This window comes from Engraulis encrasicolus, chromosome 10, assembly GCF_034702125.1.
Source record: "Engraulis encrasicolus isolate BLACKSEA-1 chromosome 10, IST_EnEncr_1.0, whole genome shotgun sequence".
NCBI classification, from domain to species: Eukaryota; Metazoa; Chordata; class Actinopteri; order Clupeiformes; family Engraulidae; genus Engraulis; species Engraulis encrasicolus.
Genome location: NC_085866.1, coordinates 10,374,726 through 10,389,045, shown reverse-complemented (window position 1 = coordinate 10,389,045; position 14,320 = coordinate 10,374,726). Strand labels below are relative to the sequence as shown.

The window sequence follows — 14,320 nt, the reverse complement described above, 5'->3', positions numbered from 1 at the left end:
ATGGCAGGTGGAGGTTACTCACTCCCCCATAGACCCAGTTGGTACCTCTGGGCCTGCCCATGAAACTGCTTATTTTCCCCTCCGTATGCTCCACCTGCTGTATGTAGTGGCTAAGTCTAATGTCAACAAGCCTAATGACTGGCAGTGATTGGAACCGCACGGGTGGGGCATACGGAGTGGACAAACATGCAATTTCATGGGCGCCGCGGGCCAGAGGTGCCGACTGGATCTATACACTGTACATGTGGGATATGCAATGGAGTGGAGTCACAGTATCTCAACAATGGAACACACCTATGAAATTAATGAAACCATCAGACCGTTTAATAAATAATTATTTGAGCAGCTTTAGCTTGAGTATCACACAGTATCATACAGGAAGACAGTTGGGGAAGTGAAAAAGAGAAAAGAGGATGTGAAAAAGGATAACTCATTTTTTGAAAAAAGGTTCGCACACTTCTTTGGAGTTTTTTTCTTCTTTAAGTTATTTTTCTTCTTTTTATTTATTAATTCATTGGCAATGACGTTTCGACCTCTCTGTCTTCCTCAGATTCACTCTTTGTCAGTCCAAATCCAAAGGAGTGTGCGAACCTTTTTAAAAAAAATACGTTATCTTTTTTTTCAGCACCAGGGATTGTGCACAAGTAACTCTCTACAAGAAAAAGGAGAACTTGACTATAAACATGCACACCAAAGATGGTAAAAATGGACGTGGATCCTTCATAAGGAGACGCTTCCTGGTGCTGGGGGGTTGGGATGAACATTATATCTTTATCTCCAATGACAGTCCCATGACAACATTAATTCTGGTGTGCAAAGAGCTTCTTTCCATTCTGAGGTAGCTATTGCTAAACATCCCCACTATAGATGGGCCTATAAAACATTTCATATAGTCATGAAGCAATTTACTCTACTTACATACCATCTGTAGGGCCATTTTCCTCCTTCTGCTCGAGTATAAAGAGTTTTAGAAGTAAACAAAGCTGTCTGCGTGGGTTTACTGGGGCATGTGACATACTGTACAGTATGGTTTAATAGGTCCGTGTGCCCCTTGTGCTTAATCTAAACCTGAATATGAACTTGCACTGCATTTCTTTTTAGGATTATGGCCTAGTTATAAGGTAAGGACACATTTAGATTGTGTGTGTGTGCGTGCGTGCGTGCGTGCGTGTGTGTGTGTGAGAGAGAGAGAGAGAGAGAGAGAGAGAGAGAGAGAGAGAGAGAGAGAGAGAGGATGCACATGTCAACCCCTTCATCAAGAGCTTGTTAAAACACTATTGTCACGAATGACCACGTGTTGATCTTTTACATAGCCTCCTCCTTGTGTAGATGGAGCGGTACCGTTCACGCTTTGCAAAAAAGAGACTCAACTACATCATAACAACATTGATATAACCTTGCCGAGAGCCTTAATTAACAGCTTAAGACTTGGCCATTTCAACTTGACAATACAGTTATGACATAAGCTCTGCACGAAGGGGTTAAGACTCTCTGCATTGTCATAGCAATGTTGTTATGATGCAGTTGAGGCCTGTGTGTGTGTGTGTGTGTGTGTGTGGGGGGGGGGGGGGGGGGAGGCTTCAGCAAAGAGTGATTAGACCATCAACAGGCCCATCTGTTTGAAGAGGCTACAGGGGGTTCCAAATTCAAAATTGTAAATCATCAGCATGTGTTTGTGTTCAAGGGATGAGAGAGGTGTTCAAGGTGAGGATATGCAGCAGACGTCAGCTTGAAAAGAGATGGAAGGAAATTCTGTGTAATATAAGGTGTGTTGCAGCACTATTCACAAAACATATTGGATTCCATGTGTTTGCTTATTTGAACCACATTCACTGAACTTAACTTTTGAAAACAATAATGGCTGTGTCACTGTCATTAAAGCCATTGCAATATGAATGTATAGGATTGATATCTCAGTTTATAACAGTTTGTTCTGTTGAAACGGTCTTTATTTTAACCAACATATACTGCATACTGTGCATCCAGAAACAGATCAGAACAGGCCAATATCTCAATTCTGTACAAACGTCTAGAAAATGCCATTGTCTGGTGCAACACTACTGTATATTATAGTAAGTAAGTAAGTAAGTAAGTAAGTAAGTAAGTAAGCAAGTAAGTAAGTAAGTTTTATATCTAAAGCACATTTAAAACAGAACAAAACTGACCAAAGTGCTGCACAGAGGCTGGTTAAAATAAAAATAGATAGGCCTAAATAAATAAGGCATAGCACATTTTAGAAGCATTCCAATAGACACAAAGAAAAAACATCTGCATGCAGTGTACAGTTGCAGAGCTGACAGCATTGACTAAAAGGATACATAAAGTGAGCTTAGAAAAAAATTAATACATAAAACTATAGGGTCAAGGGCTAAAAGTATACATAGGGTACAATAAAAGCAAAAATAAATAATACTGGAAGGACTCAATCCCTGATGGTTGTTCTTTGTTCTATTTCCTCTTTATATTACAGAAGTTGCTAGAGTGACATTTTGTAGTGTGCCAGCTGCCTACCACCCTCCCCGCCACTGATAAGCTAGAAGGACACCCTACTTTCTCTGCCTTGTCATCTCAGCTGTTCGGCCCTATTGGACCACGTGTGTCAGATGTCTGAGGTTGATAAGCTCCATCTGCAGCCCGCAAAGCTCATCTTTTCAAAATGGAAGCTAACTGTTGCACAATACTGCCCTACAAAGGCAAAGTTCTGTAACTACGGCAACATTGAAACTGAGAAAAAGGCCTTAAAAATATTGGTATTGGGTTGGATATTGTAGTGGCTGCAAATTTGACATGGCAATAGCCTATCTCTAAAATGGGATACGTTTGGGCCATAAGGCTTTGCCACAATAAAGGTCGGAGGTGTTATGAAGATCATTTTCAGTCTAAACTCAATTTTGACAAAAATATAACACTAGGCCTACTTACTGCACTTTGCCTTTGTAGGCCTACGGCAGAAGACATGGGTCATACCCACAGCAACTGTATAAGTAACTCTGTCATGAAAGTTTATAATTGGTGAGGAGCAGAGGCATAGAATACGGATGGATAGTTGGCATTGCATGCAGAAACACTAAGCTAGTGTTGCGCTTATCTGATTGTCACATAGCCTATTTTAATGGTCCTTATAGGAAAATGTTTTTCCTGGACACTGAATGAAGGATGTAATTTCTGATGAGCAAAATGGTCCATTGGGTTCCAAATGTCCATGTTTATTTTGTCAGACATATGGCACCCCATGCAGCCCAATATTTCATGAATATCTTACACTATTGCCTTTTAGTTCTCATATTGATCACTGTTATCATAATACCTGTATCATACCTGTTATCATCTATCACAATCTGCATGGGTTTGTCACCTGTTCAGACATATGAGAGTATGTGGCTTCTTTCTTTTTAGTAGCCTATCATGTTTATTGTCTTTGTATATGCACCTTTTTTACAAGCAGTATTGTATTTGTAACAGTATTTGTATGCAATGTTAATTCATGCAATGTCCTGAAAAATAAAAGTAAAGCAAATGAATTAAAGTAGGCTCAAGTAAAGTAAATGTATCGTGATCTACACTGACAAATCCTCTTGACCTCCATCTCGTAGCCTACTACAGTCTTGCACTGACCTCTTGGGCCGTTTGTTGGGGTGGCCCTTGTCTTGCATGGGTGAGGCATTTGTAATGCATTTCGTTCTGTGCGCTCTGTGCTCACTGTCCTGTGCTGTGCCGCGCTGCTTGTCTGTCACGACGGTATTCGTACTTTCTCAGTTGAAGTTTCACTTCACATTATCAATAGGCCTACAATACAACGTGTTTTTATAGCGCAGTATCACAAATGAAGTTATCTCGGCGCTTTCAAAATACACACTCAAACACAACACATTCCCTCATTCACACACCTGAAGGAGTCTTATAAACGGCCCTGGAAGGAGTGCAGTCATATCGCCACCCCGTGGACATCAGGACAGCCAACACAATACAGACTTAAATAATGTGCGCCTGCGTTTGTGTATCTTTGTGGTTTTGATTTTTTTTACCGAGGGGGCTGAAATGCATTAGGCCTATCTGACCTGTTTTGCATTTTTGTAGGCTATACTGACACACTCATCATTTAGCATATTGTACCAAAAACAGGGCTGATGATAGGCCTACTAAGAAATAAATATGAAGAGTTGTCTTCCACAATTATGTCATCGTCATAGGGGTGTGCCCTTGCTCGGATAGCCTAGTAGCCCACTGCACTGCTTTCACTTTCCAGTGTTTAGCGTTGCTTTAAGAATGTAGACCATGCAACGATTGTGCTTTAACAGATCAGACATTGCAACTTGGGTCTTCACAGTGACGTTTAGAATATGTTCGGATTGTGCTCACGGGAGGGGCTGATAAAATAATTGTCATATTATGGCCATTCAGCTGTTCTTGACTGTCACTCAATAAAGTTTAACATAAACATTATACCAGCCTATCGTTTCCTTTCTTCTTCTAAATCCCACCCAGAGGACTGACCTGTTGCGGAAGCAGCGTAGTCAGAGTTGGAAATTACGAATGTGTCTTATTTAAACCCAACCCAAGTCAGTGAAGGAAAACATCTGTTTGCGCAGCCAACCACTTGGGCATGGAGCAACAATGAGGTAAGCTTCTCAAACCACTAAAAATAACAATACGAAAAAGTGTCCTTTCACATATGCCTTATGCTATCTCTCGTTAATATTTGGGGCGATTTGTTTATTCTTGCTTAGGAGCTGCTGAGCGTGTGTAGGCTATAGCCTATCAGACAGTTCTTTATTATCTGACAAGAGATACTTTTAATATGAACTCATCTGATGTTAGGCGATGCAGGCTAGCCATATGACGTTATAATATGTAACAATAGCAATGAGCGAATCGCATGGGATAACAAATCACTAAAATGTAGTTGTGGGAGGAGCGGGTAATTCACTTTTACGCGCGGCTGTTATCGCTCCGTCATTTGCCGGAGTGCATTGAAGACAAATTGTAATTGAAGTAAGTGTCAAGTGTTAAGCTTTTTACATAACTTGTGCCCACCACTCTCACGTACCATGTTTGGTGAAGGCGTGTGTGTCTTGGGGACAAAAAAACTTGTTTCAAAAAAGGCTCTGCCAAATTCAGGGTAAAGTGGAAAACGACGAATAGTCTGTGTATACTCACATACGTTACGCAGGGCTCTAGTCTAGATCAACCTTGTCCATCACCAGCCAAAATAGCTAGTAGGCCTAGATTTTCATTTCAATAGCCAAACACACACTTACTAATGGGTCAAAGTGGCTAGTAAGTTGGTCTTTTCTACCAGCCTTACTGAAAGTTCACCAGCATTTGCCCGGTTGGCGTCATGTGTCAAAAAAGTAACACTGGGCTACAAGTAAATCCATGGTGTACACCAGTACAAGAATAGACGTAGCCTAATGTTGTACCATTACATGTGATACATAGTTATTACACCAGTTATTACACTGTAGGAATTATGTAGGATCCTAATTATGTACTAACTCTATATGTTATAGACTGTTGTTACTGGAAAAAACTAAAAACCTCAAAAGAACACTGGCACAAATTTGACCAAATGAACTTAAGTTTACCTTTGGTTTACCCAAACCAGTTTACCTTTGGCACAACTTATTATGTTTCACACAGTATTGCCTTCTCCTCACTACACAGGTGCTGTACTGCGTGAATGGTTTCCCAGGGCAGCTCTGAGACCTCCCTGTCCTGTTGCTGCTGAGGTGAACTTCTAGTGGAAGCCATGAGGACGTTCCAGCCAGCAGCGGTGGTGATGCTGGCCGTGTCCCTGTTGGTGTTGTGGAAGACAGGCCTGGGTCTCACGTGCAATCCCTCTGAGTATGAAGTGGACGGGAGGTGCTGTGAGATGTGTAACCCTGGTAAGACTTGCATGTGAGACTAGTGAGCCTTATGAAAGCGAAAGTGAAAGCCCATTGGGAAACTCCAACTCCCATTGTCATTGTGACACAGCACTCTACAGCACACAAGTGAGCACTGCACACAACGAAATTGCATTTATGCCTCACCCGTGCAAGGGGGCAGCCCTCAATGGCGCGCCTAGGGAGCAGTGCGGCGGGAAGGTACTATGCTCAGGGTACCTCAGTCATGGAGGAGGATGGGGGAGAGCACTGGTTATACATACAGGGCTGAGTGCTGACAGATTTGACTGGGCCCAGGACGTCCTCTGAAAGATCCCCCTCGCAATACGCAATGCAATAAGGACCCAATTCTCGGGCCTCCATTTGTCTGTACCCTGGACAACATACCTGTTTGTCCCTGCCTGCCGGCTCTAGCCTATTCAGTATGTTACCTTACTTACAGTATGCCTTACTTATGCTGCAATATTACTGTATGCAATGTCATAGCAATGTTGATATGATGTTTTCTTCTGCCAAGTGTGAATGGGCCCATCAACAGGTCCATCTGTACTAAGAGGTTATGGTAACACCTTCCTTGTTAACTAACAGAGAGTCACTGGTTTTGAATCCCTCAGGTAAAGTAATAGACTTGATTAGAGGTTTGCAGAAACATACACATTGCCCATAGGCAGCATTGTCAGTGACTCCTGATGCACACCCTAGCACAGGGGTGGGGAACCTATGTCTCAAGGGCCGTTTTATACAGCCCCCGATGTTATTTAAATGTTATGCAGCTTCACATGAAATAGGACATATTTTGTAAAGTAATCTTAGAAAATACATTTGCAATACAATTAAGTTATATTCATGAAACCTAGATAAGGTGGTGTTTGTTTAAAAGGTGGCTGCCCTCAATATAGGCCTAAAGGGAACGGGAAAATCCTGGTTTGTGTTCATAGTACGGCCCTCGGATGAATTTGAAGTGGCCCTTCGAATGATTAAGGTTTCCCACCCCTGCCCTAACGGATTGAAACTTTTCTTTCTTTATAGGTTGCTTTTGGGCTTTTCAGCCTTTAGTTGGACAGGACAGTTAGAGCAGGGGTTCCCAACCTTTTTCGACGTGGGGCCCACTCGAAATTGTCACAAATGTTCAGGGCCCACTTCTGACCCAATAAAGAACAAAACTCAAATAAATCAATAGCAACACACTGCAAAATATATGACTATAATTTGTAGAAAATGATTTCAAGGCCCACTTGGAATACCTTCAGGGCCCATCAGTGGGCCCCGGCCCATAGGTTGTAAATCACTGAGTTAGAGCGTGTGACAGGAAGCAAGCAGGAGAGAGATGGGGGAAGGATCGGGAAATTACCTTGAGCCGGACTTGAACACGCCCCTTAGTCACAATGCCCCCTGAACTTTGTACATTTTTAAAGAATTTGACTCGGTTGGACTTTCAGTCTGCAGACTTTTACTCACTCTCACATTGTTACAATACCTGGACTTAGTGAGGTGGGACTTGCTGTGCATCCATCTCCGTTGTTGAATAGGGTTGTCCACAGGTGCAGATGTTGTGGGGCCCCTATAAGGCTGGTGCGCCCACAGAGCTCTCTCAAACAATGTGTCACTTGTGAGAAACTCTACAGCAGGGGTGGGGAAACTTCTTCATTCCAAGGGCCACTTCAAATGCATCCGAGGACCGTAAAAGTCCTCCGACGGCCGTACTATGAACACAAAGATTCCTTTACAAAATGTGTCATATTTCATGTGAAGCTGCATAACATTAAAATGATGCCGGGGGCGGATAAAATGGCCTCAAGGGACACAACCGGCCCTCGAGACATAGGTTCCCCACCTCTGCTCTACAGGGTCAATATGAGTCATACAAACATGGTGAGCAACCACCACAAGCAGAAACATGAGTAAATTTGACACCTGGCTTTGTCATTGATCAAATAGTGACCCGGCAATGAGGATAATTTATCAACATTTCTAAGACTTGTGTTTGTTCTGTTTCCCTCCAGGGTATTATGTGCTCAGCCGCTGTGCAGAGTCCACTAACACCACATGCTCTCCCTGTCCTGCATCTACCTTCACGGACACACAGAATGGACTGGAGGCGTGTAGCATGTGTGGAGTGTGTGACTCCAGTAAGTCTCAGCTTTTCTCTTCTGGTAGACTTACTGTATTTTATGTTAACTTCTGTGTGTATTTTGGTGAAAACTTGTGGTGTATTATCAATGTTGGCATTTTGTGTGTGTGTGTGTGTGTGTGTGTGTGTGTGTGTGTGTGTGTGTGTGTGTGTGTGTGTGTGTGTGTGTGTGTGTGTGTGTGTGTGTGTGTGTGTGTGTTGTAGTGCACTATAATGTCACTGATGTAGCCTACTCTAGTTTAGATATTACGTGATTCATAACTACTCTCTGCTTCATAGTTTTCAACAATAACCACCTGCTTGTTATGTGAAATCAATGCAAAATCAATGTCAACGTGTTACTTCATGCAAGCCTCTATTCTGCATTACAAAGGCAAAGTACAGTAACTACATAATACTGTTAGTCAAAACTGAGTTGACACTGAAAATGGTCTTCATTACTCCCCCTTTATCTTGTGACAAAGCCTTATGGTCCAAATGTGTCCCATTTAATAGACATTTCTGTGAATATTTCTGTAACTACAATATCCAAATGAGTTTACAGTAATACCAAGGCTTTGAAGGCATTCTTCTCGGTTTCAATGTTGGCATAGTTGCTGCTCTTTGTGGTATTGTTGTCTGAAACAATTGTGGCTTTTCACTTCTTTTTTCACTTCTCCATTATGTTTAACGTCTTTCACTAGGGGCAATTTCACACCTAGTCCCCTTAAAGTGAACCAAACTTCGTCCTCTATATGTGGACCAAAAAGTGAACCGACAGCAAAATGACTCAGTTCTGTTTTTGTTCACATTGGGAGTGTATTACAAAAAGAACCGGCTAATCTTTCTGGTCCTGATAGGCTCTTATGGTGTGTCAGTCAGTCCTCTTTTTGATCACATACGCATACGGTCCTCTAGAGCCATCCTTAAAGGGATACTGTGCAGGAAATGGTCAAAAAAGGTACTGCAACTATACTGCTCATTGAAACTTGGCTGCCTATTGCCAAATTTGATCTTTTCATGAAAGTTTACTAAATAATAAAGTAATATGTTCTAAGTTCCAAGTGCAGTCAGTTTTACAGCTAAAAATGGCTATTTCTGGAAATTCAAAATGGCGGACCATGGAGAAGATCCCCCTTTTCATGTATAAAAAGTGCAATTTTTCCAGTCATAATGAACACTCAGAATTTGATGGTGGTGGTAAGTATTCAAGAAAAAGGTAACATTAGTGAATGGGTAGCGTGGATTCTGGAAATAATCAACAAAAAATCCTGCACACTGTCCCTTTAAATCATTACCAGGGTGCAATTTGTAGGGGGGGAAGGGGGGATTGCCCCCCCCCCCCTTCTGGTCTTTATATTGCCATGATGTGATCACAGTTCAATGTAATTCCATTGATATTGCTTAAAATCTGAAAGATATCCCCCCTTTTGGTTTTCCGAAAAATCGCACCCAACTAACTCATAAGCCAACCGTACTGAGACCATGTCAATATAGGTCTCAGTATGGTTCACTTACAAGGGGACCGTCTGGGTACACTTTGGAGCGTTCACAAATGCACAAAAAATGCTGGGTCACAGCAGGTCTGAGTTCACTTAAATAGCTGAAAGAGACCTGGTGTGAAAACCCTATACCGTATGTCACATCTCTGAAAATTCCACAGTCATGATTGGTTCGCAACCTCGTAGCTGTGTATGGTAGCCATGAATAGGAGATAGCCTCCCTGATTTACTGTAAGTGTAGCAGTTGCTATCCTACTGCCATTAGACTTTTGAACTCAATACGTCACCTGCCCCCCCTCAATACTTCAGGACTCTCTATACTGTGAGATGCATATGGATTTTTATATATTATTTATTTACTGTTAATATATCTTTTATTTTGTGGGCATTTGTGAGTTGCCACCAAACAGTATCTCACTGTATTTTATATAGTGACAATAAAAGCACTCTACTCTCTCTACTCTACTCTACTTGAGGAGCTGAGCGGAAGAAAGCGGATCTGGAGAATGCTCCTCCTCCTTGTTTGGAAGTGGCTTTAGACCAGTGTTCCCCAACCTTTTTTGACTTGCGTACCCCCTAAGCCTTTTTGTTGTACCATGAGTACCCCTTATCCCATGCTCTCTACATTCCTTTATCCCAGTATGACTACTCTATTCAATTGTCATTATCACATTTTTCCGCGTACCCCCTGAGGTGTGCTCGCGTACCCCTAGTGGTACACGTACCCCTGGTTGGGAAACACTGCTTTAGATAACAAATAGAATGCACAATATTGGGCTTGTTTGTTGATTTGTTTTTTTTTGTTTTTGTTTTTTACAGTTCCCCTTGGAATCAAGTTGCCGTCACCATCCAAATTAAACCGTATCTGTGATCTCCAGGTGCTGGTCTAAGCCTGAAGAGGGAGTGCAGCTCCACCTCAGACACACTCTGTGAGCCTCTGGAAGGACACTACTGCACTGATCCAATCGCAGATGGCTGCAGAGGAGCTGTGGAACACAGCAAGTGTAACCCAGGACAGTATATCCAACAGCAAGGTAAGAGACAACAAAAAGAGAAAAGGGAATGCTTGCATGTGTGTGTGAATGTAAGATGGATGGAAGTTCGGCCCTTACATTTGTGTCTATCAGCATTGCACCATTGCACACAGGTCTGAGTGCCTTGTGCAGGAGCGCAAGATTGACATAAAATGTGCATGGCAATGCATCCATACACAAAATGTACACACACGGAATGTATCCCGCAACAGGCAGTAGTAGTGTATGCAAATGTAGTATTATTACCATTGTGTAAGCTATGTAATAACTCATCTGTCTATTTATTATTTATTCATCATTACTTGTATTTACTCGTTCATGCTTTTATACCATTATCTTTCTTCTATTGTACCCTTACTGTCTACTTTTGTTTTATAGCCAAGTAAAGTATAGAATGGCAGTGCAGTGTTTTAAAAATACAGTGTTAATTCAACACTTAAAGAGTTGGTGATTTAATATCTAGATTATATTTTATACCAGAGTACTCTCTAAGTGTTGTATTAACAGTACATTTTTAAAATCTGTAATGGTCCTGAAGTCTTGAATTAACAGGGCTATGGCTTGTTACAGGTCAACATGTCATTTATTCTTCATGTTTCTGTTTTCTGTCCATGCAGGCACCGCATCTACAGATACTGTGTGCGCTAACTGCAGCAAGGGCGAGTTCTCTGACGGGACGTATTTACATTCTTGCAAACCACACACACTGTGAGTTCCTTTAAGTGGGATTTTTCCGTGTCATTTAAAGAATTATACATGTACATTTAAACACTTAACGGATAATTCCGGCCCATTTCAACGTGCAGTTGTATTCCTCAGTAGTATGCAGTTGTATTGATTGTATTGTTACACTAAGGGTTGCCACCTCTGTCTGACAAAAAACCTGGACGTTTCAATGGTAATCATTTCGCTTATAAGCATGGCTCCCTTCATGCAGTGTGCAGGAAAACTGTATATCTCCTTTGGACAGACCATTAAAAAGTTAAAAAGGGTATGTTAAAATGAACACAAAAGGGGTTCCACGTGCTTCTGTTTTTTCATCTGGTGCATCAACGGGAGGGAGACAGGTAATCTTGAACGAAGAGAAGACACCGGAGCAGCACAGATGGGATGCTTTTCTTTTTTTAATCAAGTGCACAACATGATAGGGACTAACGTTTCGATGGAAAGCCATCTTCATCAGAGTTCATGGACTCTGTCAAGGACTCTGATGAAGATGGCTTTTAAGTGAAGATGGCTTTAAAATGAAGATGGCTTGTTAAAATGCTTCAAAATGTCCAGAAAAGGGCTGAACAAAAAAATGCTGCGTTGTTGTTGAATGTTGACAGCTCATATGTGGTGTTATATAAGTGATACAACTGCATGTTGAACCTTCAACTATTTACTTTTGTGTATGAATTCAAATTCCATAGTTTTTTTTCCCGTAGTTGTCTGTCAAGGGAATATAAGGTACTGAACTGTTCTATACTCATGCTGTATGATTGATATTCATTCATAATCCAATGTTTGTTTGTTTTTTGCCCCGTAGCTGTGAATCGTTGGACCTTGAAGTGGTGACAGAAGGAACACCTTCCCATGACACCGTCTGTGGGGAGAAAAGTGGCAACGGCCTTCTCATATTTGGGATCGTCGCAGCGGTCATCATATTCATAGTGGCCTTTGGCTGTGTGTATAAGATCTGCGATCATTATAACATCAGGCTCTGTAAAATCCCCCGGATCTTCATGTGGTGATCTGGGAAGTGACCTCTGAAACACACCTCTTCTTTCCAAGGCCTCTATAGTGTTTTTTTGCAGTCTGGATAGATAGCTGCAGATTTTATGTATATTTTTCTATATGTTATACCAAATAGCCAGGTTGCCTATACCAAATGTGTACAAAAGTGTCACCACTCAATTCCATTTCACTCTGACAGCTACAGTAGGTCAGGAACCACAGCTAGCGTACACTAGTCACTTGGACCAGGAAGTCGTAGGCCAATCAAAACAGCGGTTTCCAAGCTGCCAATCACAAAGGGAATGAAACCAGCTGGCGCACCGGGCTCCCAATCAGAAGCATTGATGGGAAAACTTCAAAAAGTCCATTCTTTCAAGTCCATTCTGCACTCCCATCTGTTAATACAAACAGTGATGGCATTTTATGTTTTTATTTGCTTCATGTCCTTTTTCTGTCATGCATAGGCATCTAGAGATTGGGAGAGAGAGAGAGAGAGAGAGAGAGAGAGAGAGAGAGAGAGAGAGAGAGAGAGAGAGAGAGAGAGAGGTTGCAGTTGCAAAATACTCTCAGGTAGCTGTATTTGAACCTGAGTCTCCACATTCTTCATAAAGGGTGCCTCCTCACCTGCTGGTATACCTTAGGCTGTTATGTATACGTAGGTTTGTGGACAATGCTTTACAGAAAATTCCTTAAGGGGGAAATACATACTTGAAAAAAAAAAGAGTTTCTCACTAGTGACACATTATTTGAGAGTTGTCCATGGGCGCTCCACGGTGCTGTAGCACTCACTAAATCAGCTCCTACAGTATGGACAATGCAGCTCAAAATTGATTTTCTACTGCCTTTCTGCAATCGCCCTTATTAATACGCACACTGATAGCATTTTTATACGTTTTTATTTGGTTCACGTCCTTTTTGTAATGTACAGGCACATGGAGAGAAAGCGTGTGTGTGTGTGTGTGTGTGTGTGAGAGAGACAGAGAGAGAGAATGAAATTGCGTTTGGAATACACCATACGGAATACACCGTATTGTCATTTTAGCGGATATTTGCAGTTTTCTCTAAATATCCCAAAGCTGAATGAGAATATTTGCGATAATATCCATTACGCACTCTTTTTAAGCACTGACAACTGGGGATATTTTTTTGTGGAAATTGAACAAAGCACTGAAAAGTGTGGATAATGAATATTATCGCAAATATCTTCATTTGGCTTTGGAAAATATAGAGCATTTTCAGAATTTATTTTTTATATTGATGTGTATACTGTTGTTGAATTGAAATTGTGTTGAATATTGTGTTGGATTGAAAAGTGTTGTTTCACATAGGCCTACATAGCTAACGACCTAACGTGGTCTATACTTTGTGTTTAATCTCAACCTCTTTGTTTTCTTCCAAAGACAGTACAAAAGTGGCCTATTACAATCAACATATAAGACTTTGCCTTTACAGATATCCAGCAGAAAACAATTAAACCCCAGTGGAAAGTGTAACAAATGTGACCTTTGTATTTCAAATAAAGTGTGACAAAAGAAATAAACTTGAGGAATGTGTTTTATTGAGTGACAAAGGGCATTTACTGGGCTGGAAGATCAGCTTCATACATGGAATGTAATGCGCAGTGCACAGTGATGTGAGTTACATTTTAAGATGTGCTCAAAACATGTGAGGCACCAAGTTAATTCTTGATTTCTTCTTTGTATGAGTGATGAAGCACTTTAAGGAGGCAGAGCGGTCCAGAGACAAGGAGTTCACCAACACAGATTATGAATGCTAAGATATATTGGGTATGTCATGATAGGCCTTTGGCTACAGACACAATATCACTGGATACAATAGCACCACAGTTGTCAGATGTGGATGTAATCCAACAGCAGGGATCCTTTTAGTCAAAGTTAAAGTGCAAATACATGAAGTAGGGAATTAATACTCTTTTGCATATTGCTAGTTCAGTAAGTTTAGTTTAGTTTAGTTTAGTTTAGTAGAATGTTACTGGTGAGATTGATTGCCACACCCAAGTATTAAAAGCCACCTTTTGCCACTTTAAAGGGCAGCTGTGTCAATATGCTCAGG

General features: G+C 41.3%; 1 protein-coding gene across 2 annotated transcripts; it reads left to right on the top strand.

The window, feature by feature from the left end:
* The first annotated feature begins 3,773 nt into the window (after window positions 1–3,773).
* On the top strand, window positions 3,774–12,651 carry LOC134456595 (tumor necrosis factor receptor superfamily member 14-like). Of its 2 annotated transcripts, none has more exons than XM_063208007.1 (6): window positions 3,774–4,619; window positions 5,665–5,885; window positions 7,889–8,014; window positions 10,376–10,531; window positions 11,149–11,239; window positions 12,060–12,651. In XM_063208007.1, the coding sequence occupies exons 2-6, from the start codon at window positions 5,750–5,752 to the stop codon at window positions 12,262–12,264; spliced, it is 714 nt and encodes a 237-aa protein (XP_063064077.1). In that variant the 5' UTR covers window positions 3,774–4,619; window positions 5,665–5,749; the 3' UTR covers window positions 12,265–12,651. The 2 variants fall into 2 exon arrangements, with proteins under 2 accessions (XP_063064077.1, XP_063064078.1); XM_063208008.1 differs by lacking the exon at window positions 3,774–4,619 and adding an exon at window positions 4,642–4,992.
* The last annotated feature ends 1,669 nt before the right edge of the window (window positions 12,652–14,320 follow it).